General features: G+C 44.5%; 1 protein-coding gene across 6 annotated transcripts in view; it reads left to right on the forward strand.

Moving 5' to 3' along the window:
- impact (impact RWD domain protein) overlaps positions 1–13,538 on the forward strand; it is a 33,072-nt gene that overhangs the window by 668 nt on the left and 18,866 nt on the right. For 3 of the 6 annotated variants that reach the window (XM_072713421.1, XM_072713419.1, XM_072713420.1), the window contains exons 2-8: positions 415–508; positions 2,426–2,554; positions 2,810–2,862; positions 3,235–3,297; positions 3,620–3,705; positions 10,972–11,106; positions 11,522–11,616. In XM_072713421.1, coding sequence (XP_072569522.1) covers positions 467–508; positions 2,426–2,554; positions 2,810–2,862; positions 3,235–3,297; positions 3,620–3,705; positions 10,972–11,106; positions 11,522–11,616 — 603 coding nt within the window. In that variant the 5' untranslated portion in view covers positions 415–466. Of the gene's footprint in view, positions 1–212; positions 509–2,425; positions 2,555–2,809; positions 2,863–3,234; positions 3,298–3,619; positions 3,706–10,971; positions 11,107–11,521; positions 11,617–13,538 lie in introns of those variants that run through there. The other 3 variants (XM_072713405.1, XM_072713426.1, XM_072713413.1) reach the window with 2 other exon arrangements.

Consider the following 13,538-nt stretch of genomic DNA (forward strand, 5'->3'; position numbering starts at 1 on the left):
TGTCTATTTATTATGTGGCCTGTTAACTGTTGTTTAGGTCTTAAAATGAATGTGAATACTTTCTGCCCTATGAATTTTCTCCCTTTCGAGCATCAGGCGTACACCGGCATTTCAGACGTGTCGCTTTACTAACTGCGAGCTAACGGCTAGCTAGCAGCAGCTACTGTAGCGCCCCTCCTTGCCCCGGAAGTAGAACTACGTCAGCTTGCCCCTTGCACGCGCAGGTCACCCGTATAGCAGGGGCCGGACAATTGAACTTGCTGGTGCCAACCGCAGTTCTCTTAAAGTCGCTTACTGTGGAATAACAGTCGTAACTACAGTGGTTTCTAAAAAGCGCATTATATTATTAGTTGTTATTATATAACTGAAATCCAGCTATTGTCACTTGGCATTTTTTTTTTCTTCTCAATTTAGGTTGGGAACAAAATTAAAACGTTTCACTTGCTTGCTGTCTTCGTTAGTATGAATGGCCACTTATGTCGAAAATGCAGGAGATCTTCAGGCTCAAGTAAGTTGCGTGTTTTCTGGGGGTTCAACGCAATAACTGATTATTCGCTCAGGAGGTGTGCCGGTGTTCTGACGAGTTGAGCTACCTATCGAGACGTGCTATCGGGCCTTTCTGCGCATGTGCAGTTCCACCGTTTTGGGATTAGGGTTAGGTTTTAGGGGTTAGGTTTAAGGATTTGGGGGGTTAGGGCTATCGATTAGCACTACGGTAGCCTAACTCGACAAAGTAGCTCAACTCGCCAGAACACCGGTTAGGACTGTGTAAAAGCTTGATGTGAGTTATGTCTGACTGCAAATTACAAACAACGATTTTGTATCTCTTTTTGAGACCGAAGCCGATCGTATGGTTCACGTGGCCCAAAATATCCTCTTAAAAACCGCGACAGAGTAACGTCTCCGGAAAGGTTTACCCAATTTAATTTGAAACGTTGCAGTTCCTACAAAGTAACTTAAAAATATGTAGAAAAATTCTTTAATACACTCAATCTGGCACACAATCTTCTCTTAGATTACGTTACTTAATATTACTAACATACATGTCATCTCTATCTTGTGATGTCCGCTGATATTCGGTTGTATTAAGTTGTTACAGACAAGGGTATTAGTTATGAAAAGTAATTTGAATGCCATTTTATGTTGCTGCCTTATTTTCAGGATTGTTGTTTGTACTGTGAGTACGTGTAGTAAAATCAGAATGGGTTCCCTAGGTCCATTTGCTCCAAGTATGGATTCTGGTTGAGTTAGAGCCTAATAAAAGAAACACAGTGAAACAAAAGTGAAGCATCTTTATTTTCCTTTAAGTCTCCAGACCACAACCAAGGCACCATTTTGAGGTGCAGGACCCTGTCATTATTCATGCATTTTGAGGTGCAGGACCCTGTCATTATTCATGCATTTTGAGGTGCAGGACCCTGTCATTATTCATGTTGTCACTTGTGTGCTTCATGAGATCTGAAATAAAATATTTGCCATCAATTGTGGTTTCTGTTGGCTGTGGTCTTTTCTTCTGAAGCCCTTGCCTTTTCTGCTTTTTTTTGTTAAAAGTTAGTTCTCTCTTCTCATAGCAAGCTGGTAATTTCACCTTCAACAGGGTTATTATTTCTCTGACATGTTCGGGTTCTCCTCTTTTTTTTTTTTTTGTAAACGTCATATTGAATTCTCTGTTTTCATGTGGCAATCTTTGGCTGAGGTTTCCAAGGCTGTTAAGTGATTCCCCCTGACAGAATAGTCATTTAAACATCACAATTCTTGTCTTCAGGGCTTTCAGAAGGATCAGTTGCGGTCATTTTATTTTATCAGGGGGATTCTTGCACCAAGTTGCATGAGTTTTTCCGCTACTAATGGAACGCAGAGAAACTTTGAGTCCTTGAAAATCCCCAGAGTCTCCCGCTACACTTTCTGTGTGATGTTTGAAATGGTCACAGCAGCCGGACCTGCTGACCTTGTTTTTCATGAGCGGGAGGATTTTGAAACACTCAGCCTCCAAAAGCCACCATTGATCTTCTGAGCATCCTGCGGGCCTTTGGAGGTCTCAGGTAGCTTCTTTCATGATACTCCAGTGTTAATTACATTCTCCAAATTAAAGTAAATAGGATAATTGGGCTGACGAGCCACTCGTCCCTGGCAAAAGCCAATATGTATAACTAGACCTAATGCTCTAATTGGATAGAAATAACCAGCGATGCTATTCTATTGTGTACACAACACAATGCATATAATGTCATAAACAAAAAAAGAAACTAATGGGCCTTTCAAAGTCCATTACAATGGTTTTTGCAACTAATAACACTGTGAATCACTGATGGATGTGTACAGGTTAAAGGACAACATGATCTACAGCTAGGGACACGTGTGACATGATCGGTATCTCTGATGTCTTCACTTGAAACGCCTCCATCTCCCTCGTTGTCTCTTTCAGGTCGATGAGGTCGAAGCTCTGTCCTCTATATATGGTGACGAGTGGTGCGTGATCGACGAGGCATCTAGAATATTCTGTATCAAAATCTCAGCTGACTTGAGCTTGTCAAAATGGACCGTGTGTCTACAGGTAAGACTATCAATGCAATTACGTTCAGAAGTGTTTGTACCTGTATCACAAGAGGGCGGTGTGTGGCTCTGGGTTAGGATACTGTGCTTGTCACTGAAAAGTTGCTGGTTTAAATGTCACGGCCAGCAGAGTGATGTCACCATTGGGCCCTTGAGCGACGCCCTTAACCTCAATCTGACCCTTTATGTTGCTTTGGACAAAAGCATCTGCTAAATAAATACAATGTTTCACATTAATCCTGCTTTTTTAAAATAGATTATCCTACCACCTGATTACCCAAGTGCCTCTCCACCTATTTATCAACTTAAGTAAGTGCTGCTGAGAGTTTGTCAGTTGTCTTGTTTTCAAATTTTACATATAAATGAAGAGTCGTAAGTGGATTATTAGTTATTAGATGAGGAAAGTACTTTGGACAGAGGTAACAATGCCACTGTCTCTGCAGTCAAAATCTTCAGAATGAAACTGTATGTGTATGTCACTCAAATTAATTCTGAATCGGAGTGCAATAAAATAAATGTGGCCAACGTTGAATTCTTCTCATGAAATGTAATGATTAAGAAGTAATTCTCCTATGTTAATTTCAAGCCTTTCAGTAGATGGTTACACTACATTACATCTGCTCCATTTTGTCGAGTGCCTATTACAGATACGTGGCAATTAGAGATTGTTTCATTCCTTAGTGCCGCGTGGCTGAGAGGACCTGAGAAAACACAGCTCTCTAACATGCTGGAGGATCTTTATGTGTGAGTCACTTTAAATATGCATCAAAAACACTGAGAGGAGTAATGAGAGAAATGGGCCTAGATGTTCGGGATTAGCATGAACTGTCAGTATATGCCAATAGGCCAACCTGCAAATGGGTGACAGTGTAACCCTGATTTTGACATGTGTTGCATCTTATGGTTGCAATAAAATTTGTTTCCATTTTGCATGTCTGCTTCATTTACAGTTGGCCAATATTATCACTTTAGAGGCCATAAGGTCCTGCTACCTCTATGTCGTGGTTTGAAATAACATTATTATTATTATTATGCACAGCTATTTACAATTATTGTTTCCCCACAGGGATAATGCTGGGGAAAGCATCCTTTATCTGTGGGTGGAGAAGATCAGAGAATTCCTTGTGGAAAGATCTCAAACCAGTGATACAGGTAAAATAACACTAGAGGGGGGGCATTTTTTTTCCCAAAGTGGTCTTATAAACAGTATAAACAGCAGGTAATGATCATATATTGGATTTCCTTATTTTGTTTGATAAAGAGACTATTTACCCATGAGGCAGCAGTGAAATAAACAGGAAGATTTCCATAGAGATCTACCCTTTAATAAATAAAAGCCATGATTCCTCTTCGAGAAGCCTGATGGTTTGTAATGCTAAACCCGTCTCTGCCCTCTGAAGACGCTGCTAATTGCTGTTACTTGTTCATTATTTGTTGTGTGTTTTTGAAACTGGTTTTGAGAAGGCTTGGGCCCTAGAGTGCAAGGTAAAGAGAAATGTAGAGTGAAAACAGGCTGGACTGTTTTTTCTTTTCTTTTTAATCCTCTCTGCTGTACCGGGGGGGACTGTGTTTGTGTTTCCCTTCTGGATACATCGATATGCCCCGAATCTGTGTGGGACAACTGATAGTATATATGGTGGCTAAGCACACAAACTTGTTAATCATGTAGTATAATTGTACATGCAATGCAGAATATGCTGCACCAAGATCTGTGTTGTGCGTGTTCTCTTACCGTACACTAGATGTCACTATAAATTTATGTATCTGTTTACATTTTCAGCCTCTGCAAATGTAAGAAGTAAATATGTTAAAATCTAAAAGTCAAATCCATCTCTATAATAATGCTGGCAGTAGGAATGAATGCAATTCTGAGTGCCATATGCAAATGCAGTAGGTTTACTTTTTATACTTTTTATCCATCCATCCATCCATCCATCCATAACCAGTTATCCAGTCCAGGGTTGCAGTGATTCTGGAGCCTTCCATGACCCATTGCACGGCACACACTCACACAATATGGAAAATCTTCATGGTTCATCTCGCCAGAGGAAATGGGGAAGGTGGGTGGGAGGGATTCAAACTCCCTAAGACTGAAAGGCTGAGAGACTGTGCACTGTCACTGATGCATGATGTCACACCATTGTGCCCTTAGCAAAACACTCACAAACTTATCGTCTTATGTAATCATAAATCACATTTCCTGCACTGCAGTTGCCAGGTTATGCAACAAGTGCCCTGTTCCTTCACCTGGAGTCATGTGAGATATTCTGACAGAATATTTGTGTCTTTTATATGTAAAAGAAAGTTCTGCTCATTCCATACTTACTGATCTTCCCGTGCTTTGATGTAATCCTAGAAACAGAATTAATGTGATGAATAATGGCAGCTTATATGATTTCCTGGTCTGATATCATTATGCGTCTTCCCCGATTTCCATGAACTCCCTTGACAAGGGCGACACACTAGGGAGAGGCTAAGGGTTAGGGATGCGTAATTATCTCCGCATTTTAGGGACTGCTGCATATCTGGGCTGAGTTAAGCTATTGTTCCTGGGACTGCACTCTGGAGACCTCCACGAAAACAGCCCCCCCCCACCTGCAGAACCAGAATGCCTGGACCTAGTTCTCCTCCCCAAGCAGTTCTCTACACACATATAGAAATCTACACTAAATTACATTTCTCTGGGCTCCTGGTGAGATGGACGCTTGCCTCCTGGTGAGTGGATCGTCACGCCAAAGCCTGCCAGGAAGGGGCTCGATTCACACACAATGGGGATGGTCCTTCTCTGGGAGGGGGGGTGGCTTCTGTGTACTGAGCTACTCAAATTATTTAGCGTGTGCCCTTCTGTGCTCCTGTGTCTGTGTAGAGGATTTCAGAGTTGCGTGCGTGTGTGCAGGCAGTTCTCAACTGAATTCGTTACATAAATCCTTAAGTCAAATTTTATGTAGGTCATTACCTTCCCAATTCCATTTCAGACACCTTTTAACAAAAACACGTGACAAAAAGTACTTGCAATATGTACGATACATATGTACATACAAGTATCAATTCACCTACCTGTGGCCTTTTTGCATTAACACTTCAGTAAATCCTTTGCATCTCAGATTTACTGTACTGCAGTCGGTTTTACATAAGTTGCGATATGCCTGCATATATATGATATGAAATGAAGTACAAGTGTGAGAGGAAGTTCAAATGTGTTTTTCCCCTCATATCCCATCTTGTTCTCCTTTTTTAAGGTGAGGGTGAATCTTTGGGTCTGAGTGCAGGGTTAGCCATTCGTACAGCCCCCCTGCAGCATGTGAAATGTAGGTGTAATTCGAATCACACGGTGAGAGCTTTGTAAAATGTGCTGCAGTAACACATACTTCATGGTAATTTCTGGAAAACAACAGGTGTGTGGCGCTGATTGTGATTGTGTGTAAAGAAGTCTCTGCGTTTGACACACCTTTGAACTCTCTGAAAGCTTTTAAGACATAAATTGGCGGATTACTGTTTTACCGGGGGTGTGGGGGTAAGCAGGAGGGTTTTTGACGGGGCTCTCTGAATGGGGCTAATGAGCATCCTTTCTCCAGAGAGAGAAAGAGAGAGCGAGAGATTCTCAAGGTACTCGGCAAGCACTGGAGGGTGTCTGTAGGAGACATGGGGAGGCAGAGCGCTGAGGAGGTGTGTTAAAAGGGGAGGGGGGCGGAGCCATATTCTCCTGGCCTCCCCAGTGGGTGCCCTGCTTTGTGTCGCCTGCTGCAAAATGCTCCTAGTGTTTCACTGCGTGGGTGAGAGCGTTTGAGTTAGAGCGCCACGCTGCAGCGAGACACTGCAAAGCTAGATAACCCTGGGCATATGCCATTTTGGTGCCTCTATGTGACCCAGGATTGTAATTTTGCTCATGGGTTCCTGGATGGAAGGATTGATGGGTGGTGGATGAATGAGAGCTTGTGCAGACAGATGGATCGATTGATGGATGAATGTTTTGAAAGGAAAATGCATTGGTGGATGGATGGATAAATAGACAAGTTTTGAGGGATACTAGATCAATTTAAGGATGGATGGATGGATGGATGGGTATTTGGTTGGATGGAATGTCGCAAAGGAGAGCCACCATAATTCCATTTGTTTTCCAGCATTTTCTCTTCATCTACTCCTTTAACTGGCATTGTGGTCTAAAGTTGTTTTGATGGATTTCTTGTATGGTGTAAATCATGTTTATTTTAAAGACTCTGCCCTGTTGTTTGTCAGTTATTTGTCAACTGATGCAGTTGTGCATGCATTTCTATGGATTACATTGTGTTCAGTTTAATAGTTTGATTGTGTGGATATGGCCAGTAATTAGTGCTTCTATCAGATCTTCTCCATTGAATCTTTGAATACTTCAGTAGTGGAAGGACGTCTGGTCCCAGCATCCTCAAGCTTGCACAGCACAGCTATACAAGAGATCCATCCCTGGAGGACTGGACTACAAAGCCTCTCCCTTTAGGATTTCCGACTATGATGTACTGCAGCAACTGCAAAACCCCCAGATCCATATGGTCCCAAAGTGAGCTCTGTCTTCAAGAACAAAGCTTCTGCTTGTGATGAAGAGGCATCCATGCATAACCAGAAGAGGGTTTGCTGGCGACACACACATTTCCCCCCCCCCATGCCACAACCAGGGACGAGCCCTAATTATCGTCATTACACGCATCTCCCATGCTGCACAAATATAAAACTTACTGTTGTTTGTGTGTGGGGGGAGGGGGGAGGGGTTAATTCCCAGTGGTTATTGTTTATTAAAAAAGGGATATAATTTATGGTGGCATTTCGTAAGCTAACTGATCTGCTAAGTTATTCTAGGTGTCAATCAGTAATGTCCATCCTAAATATTTCTTACTACAACACTTTTGTTAGATTCCAGTGAGCATAATTCAAAGGCTTGGCCGCCCACTGTTTGATTATTTCTGCTTAGTGCCTCTGATTGTCCTCACACTAGCTAGACGCGCGATTAAACGCATGGCCACCGGGCTGCATCAGGTACCGCGCTTATCAAGCGTGCGATCCGATGACGAGATAATGGCTGGAGAGAGGGATCACGTACCGAGGCGACTTAACAACAGCATAATAGCAGCTTTTTAAGGAAGGGAGCGGGAACTGAGGCAAACGAGTGGGATGAAGAGAGAAGCAACACAGGGAAGTGGATGATGCTGACAGCTAATGTCAGCGTTAGTGTTTATTTTTTTATTGGTTATCGATGTATCAATCTTTAAACAGAAACGATTCAGGGGATGCTAATCATGCTAAATGCTAACTAACGCTAACTGCACTATATCCCAATCACGCTAAAGTGCACAAAGGTGATCCTCTGACACTTTACAGCCTTTATAAAGCCAGTATTACCCCCACCCACCCCACGCCGTGTTCAGCATACAGATGGTACATCTGGATCTCCTGGTACTGGGTGGGCGGTGTGGCAGATGCTTGACCTTTGCCTCATTCGCATTTGGATGCCGAAACCTCCCTCATGAGCCCGTCTTCAGTTGACCCGCCCCACCTGTGCCTCCATACACACCCTGCTGTTCTCCTATCTATCCATGCACATGCTACACACAGACGGCCACTTGCACATCATATAATCCCTCACCTGTACACATAGCTAACCCTTAAAGCTCAACAAACACCAGCTAATCATTTGTCGGCGTCAAGCAAACACATATGAGATAATGCGGGTCACTGGTGCCTCGTGTAAATAAAACTGACTTTCCGCTCAGGCGATATATCATTGGAGGGGCGTGTCCTCCTGCATTGTTAAATCCTTGCTCTCTTCAGCTTGGCCGCGAGCACTAGACACGAATGGATCACGCTTCATTTTTTTTCTCCTCCCCCTCCCAAGATTCAAGTCCTTAATTCAACCATTTTCTCCTAAAGTGAAGCTGTTGTAGTCTGGTGGGGGGGTAAAAAACAAACAAAAAAAAAAACATGTCGCTTGTCATGTTTTCTTGTCGTCATGGATTTCAGTGTGATTGTGAGACGGAGGTGCGATTAAAAACACAAGTGAGGGTGATTTCTGCCGCGTGTGCTGATCACGTCGGCGATGTAAGCGTGGGAGGCGGAGTCACTGAGATTGAGCGGAAGAGAAATGGAGACAATGGGGGGGGGGGATACTTGTTTGTGTGGAAGGATGGATGGAGGGATGAATTGACAAATGCAAAATGGAGGCCAGGGGAGGTGGACACAGAGGCTGTAGCAGATTGGCTGGTAGACAGTGTTAGAGTGCATGGCACATTCTGCTGATGGATGTCACATGTCACAATGGGTAGATTTTCACGTTTCTTTTTTAATTTATTGCCTAATTGTTTAAAAAGGAGTGCAAGAAATTGCTGTTTTGCATCCCACACACGTCTGTCACACGCCAGTGTGATTTATCATTTCCGTTTTGGTTCTGCATTTCATGCTTGTCAATTCAAAAAGGAATGATGAAAATGTTTCTTAAGTGGGAGGAAATAATTTAAAAAAACAAGATAAACTTCATTGATCCCAGGAGGAAATTCTTGTGCATGCAGCAGCAAATACAGAGAACACAAAATCAGAAACAAGTCTGGACACACCTACTGAAAATCATTTGTTTTTCAGCAAGATAACCAATCCTTGATGTAGTACGTATTATTTTTTGAACAAGGAAACAGATTGAGTGCTGGGTCAGGTGACCTGGCTCCTACAATCCTCTGACCTAAACCGTATTTATAGAGCAGTTTTGGGATGATGTGAACTAAAGTGTACAGGTGAGGTAGCCACCTTGTGCCCAGAACATGTGGAAATTTCAGGACTGTTGGAGAAGCATTCCAGGTGGCTACATCTGGAAGTTCGTGTAAAGAATGCCAAGAGTCAGCAATGCTGTCATCAAAGCCAAAGGAGGCTGTTTTGTAGAATGTAAAATTTGAGAAAATTGTGATTTTGAACATTTCTCATGGTCGTTGTAATATTTGATGTGTGTTACTTTCTTGCTTCGAGGCCTTTTACTTTAAGGTGAATAACAGCTAACAGCCAAGACAAATGCATTAAAAGCAGGTGTGTCCTGATGTTTGTTAGTGTAGCTAAAATGCAAAACAAAGTGCAAAGACAGTGTACACTTAGTGCAGACAAGTAAACATGGCAAAAGCAAATTTAAAAAGTACACAGATTTCTTACAGAAATCTTTAACGTGATAACATTGAGATGCAGCCTGGAAATAGACAGACAGTCGATCCGTCCTGGCGTTTGTCTGGTTTGTTCTTTAAATTTGCTTGTTTACAGAGCGGAATTCTTGATATAAGAGTAGATCGTCTGTTGGTCTATTTCTGAAAAACGCACGGGAGGGAGAGGTTGTTCCCGCCCTGCCCACCTGAACATTCCTAAACACCCGACCAGAAACAGGCTTTATCTTTTGAAAGCCACTTCGTAATTATGTTAATGTGACACCAGATAAAGTTCACCTTACCTCCCTCAGAAGGGATTAAGTTCCTTTCAGCACCCGTGTATATGAATGAATATTTTACAGCAGCTTAAGAAATGAAAAGGAGGGACAAAAATGGAAATGTCATCGGAGGTCACGGACTGAAGGATAATGATTATTTTGATGTGATTTGCCACTCACTCGGAGTGGAGTCATCTGTAATGCCGCCGCCCCCGCGTCATGTGACACTGGAGTGTCTTTTGTCCACATGCTGCCGGCCGCTCCTGTGCATTTAAGCATCCCATGGCCAGTGGTAATGGAGGTCTTTAGGAAATTGTAGTTTTCCTTGGCGCATCTGTCCGTCTATGCGCCGCTCCGTTTATCTCTCTGTCAGGCTGGAAGCTTGCCGATCTGCGCCGAGTCTCAGTCTTCACAGTGCAAACTTGGACTCCAAGTCAGTCGTGACTTGGAGAAGCATTATGGTGTGTAGGTGGGGGGTTGGCTGTCCTCCAGTGCCTTGAGGACAGCTCAGTGTCTGACACTTGCTCTTTGAGGGCCCTGTGTGGAAAATTGGGTTATGAATGAAGGCAGTTCATTATGCATGCTACTCCCATCCACCTGATGTTATTTACACTTTTTACATTTTAGCAGATGTTTTTGGTCAAAGTGACATACACATTTATTCTAAAGCAGGGTGAGTCAGTCTCTGGAACAGTTTGGGGTTAAGTACTTTGATCAGGGGCCCAAATCATCAAATCAAATCATTATGCCGTTCCCAGGATTTGAACAACCAACCTTCTGATCAGACACAGGATCCTAACCTACCGAGCTACACACCACCTGTAATCTACATTTGTCCCTGTTTTAATGAAGAAGCATCTGAATGTTCAGCCTCCAGGGACCCTTCCCAGTTCTTCTCTCTTAGGCCCTCAATACCAGGCCCAGAGGGTCAAAGGTTATGGCTTCCATACCCCGTGAGGGTGCCCAGCTGATTTTCCTGTGTGCCCTTCTAACAGTGGAAGGCCTTGAGGTGAGAATGAGTACGGAGGAGTGGGGCGGCGAGGAGGACGACGTGGCATGGGGCGTCCCGGACTGCCTGGAGCTCGTGTCGGCCATGGAGCAGGTGCAGCTGTGCTCGGAGGGCGTAGGAGGTATGGGGGGTGTGTCTCATTTTCAGGGCTGGGGAGGAGGAGTCGGAGGACCAGGTGTGCAGCATCTGTTTGGGCTGTGGAGCTGTGGCCATGCATCTGCGGGGTTCCTTCAGGGCCCGATGCATCCACACTTCAGGGACAGGGAGCATAATGCTCATGAAAGTCACTCAGAGGAGCCAACCCCCGCCCCCCCGACATAGAAAAGGAGGGAAAATTTATAGTCGCTAAACGTGTCTCCACAATAACCAGCACTGTGCCCTTTGAAGGGCTTTAACCTGCCAATCCCAAGGGTGCCCACCCCAACCCCCATATGCGCAGTGCACTGGCAGAGTAGTAACACCTGAAAGCCATGAGCCGTTATTAAGCGAAGATGACGAGCCGGAGCTGGCTGGCCTTTTCCGGTTTTATTTCACAGACGAGGAAACCCCTCCCATCACGCACGGACTGGTGATCACAGACCGGCGTAGCACCTTCCAGCCCCATCTAGCCCCTGTGGTGACATCGAAACAGGTACTTATCACGCCCCCCCCCCCCCCCCCCTTAAAAAAAAATTGGGGGGGAGGGGGCTTTCGAACTTGGGGGCAGATGAGCGTTGGCTGTCAGAATGCACAGCTCCACCTCTGCCCCCCTGCTCCCGCTCTGCTTTGCAGTGGCTCAGATTCAGACAGCAAACTATTATCGTGGAGCTCCCTGCACTCCCCCCCCCACACCCCACCCCCCACCCCCCAAATCACAGAACATTCATTTATTCATTTTCCCCAACAGACGCACAATTGAAAAAGAGGGAAGCGCAGAATGCGTGATTTGGCTGCTGTGGTTACCGCGGGCGACTGCCGGCCAGTCAGCACCAGAGGACATGTTCTCAGAAACGCTGCGTTGGTCCAAACGTGCCTGAATCATTTGCGAGCCGACCTGGGAGCTGCAGTAGCATGTGTTGCTGGGGGGGGGGGGGGGCAGTTGCCAGAGAAACAAGAAATTTCACACAGATATCGAAAAGGGATTCTCATGTGGTAATGTGGGCATGGCACGCTTCCGAACCCGCTTCTCTATTTCCTTACTGAATTGGACCTGACCGGTTTTGGTTTTGGTTACACTTCTCCGTTGACTTTCGGCATTTTTTCCTTTCCTCTTCCCTTATCCTTGTTTCACGCATTGTTTCGTGTAAACATTGCGAAAGGTGCTATATAAAAAATATTATGGTCAGTTTGAACCAGGCAGGACTCCACCTACTAAGACAGTTTATGCTTAAATTTCACTTTTAAATTTCACGAAACAATTTAAAACACATTTTTTAAATTTCACAATATTTCACAATATTTCAGATGAACACATACTTTGTACCTGTACTGCGTGAGCCACAGGATTGTTGTTGATTGATTTCCAGATATGAAAGCAGTGTCTTGCTGTCTCTCTGAGAACACCGCTGTTGTCCGGGAGCTGCCCACTGCCAAACGACATCCAAATTAGCGTTTGCCCCCGGCCCCTTACCTCGCATGCCCGGCTTTAACGTTGAGGCTGCTACCCACGCTGCCGGCATGCATGTGTAATAACTCGTCACCATGTCTTTCTCTCTGATGTGTAAATGACTATAAAATCCTATCTGGGGCTATTTATTAATCCCGCTCTGACATTACTCATCTGTCAGGGACCCCGTCACCTTCCTGTTTGGCGATGAAAATGCCTCGAGTGCTCGATCAGAGCTAAATAATGCTTGTGTCCAACCAGCCGTGCTGTTTCTCCCATGAATGGAAACTATCAAAGGCTGTTAATTGAAAATTGCCGGCATGCAGCGAAGTCGTGATTATTTTTATGTAAATATGCCATTGTCTTCGCGGCTTTTGCGGGACACGGGTTTGTCCCATGCCGATCTTTCCACTAGAGATGATGTCGGCTGTAATCTATCATGTAAAAGCACAAACAGGTAGCAGGGTGAAAAGCGGTCCCTCTGTTGCTCTTAACCGCAATTGAAAGGGAATAGAATGTAGTCTTGCGACTGCAATAAAGCCAGAGCCCCTGTCTTCAATTCAAGTATCTCTTGGCCTGGCATGGCATCTTGGGGAGGTGGGGGGCACTGGCAAGGGGGCGGTGGTTTTGCTTAGTCATGCAAAGCCGTGTTATTTCATGTTTACGTTGTTGACAGACCCTCGCAGGCAGCCTGACCTCAAAGCTGTTCATGAACCTTAAATGAACAACGGGGGGGGAGGGGTGGTTTGGGGGTTGATGGGCCCCCACCTCTTACATTTAGTCACGGACCCGTTTACTTACGCAACCCCCCGGCTAATTTTGTGCTCGTTAGAAAAGCCAACAGTAAAGTCATTTTGATACTTGAATTTTTTTCTCTCCGTTGTCTCGGAAACCTAGTCTGGGTAAGTCTGTCTGCTCTGGTTTTGGTGTCTCAGACGTTTTGCTCGTGCATTGTTACTCACCGACAA

The sequence above is a fragment of the Paramormyrops kingsleyae genome, chromosome 1 (genome assembly GCF_048594095.1).
Source record: "Paramormyrops kingsleyae isolate MSU_618 chromosome 1, PKINGS_0.4, whole genome shotgun sequence".
NCBI classification, from domain to species: domain Eukaryota; kingdom Metazoa; phylum Chordata; class Actinopteri; order Osteoglossiformes; family Mormyridae; genus Paramormyrops; species Paramormyrops kingsleyae.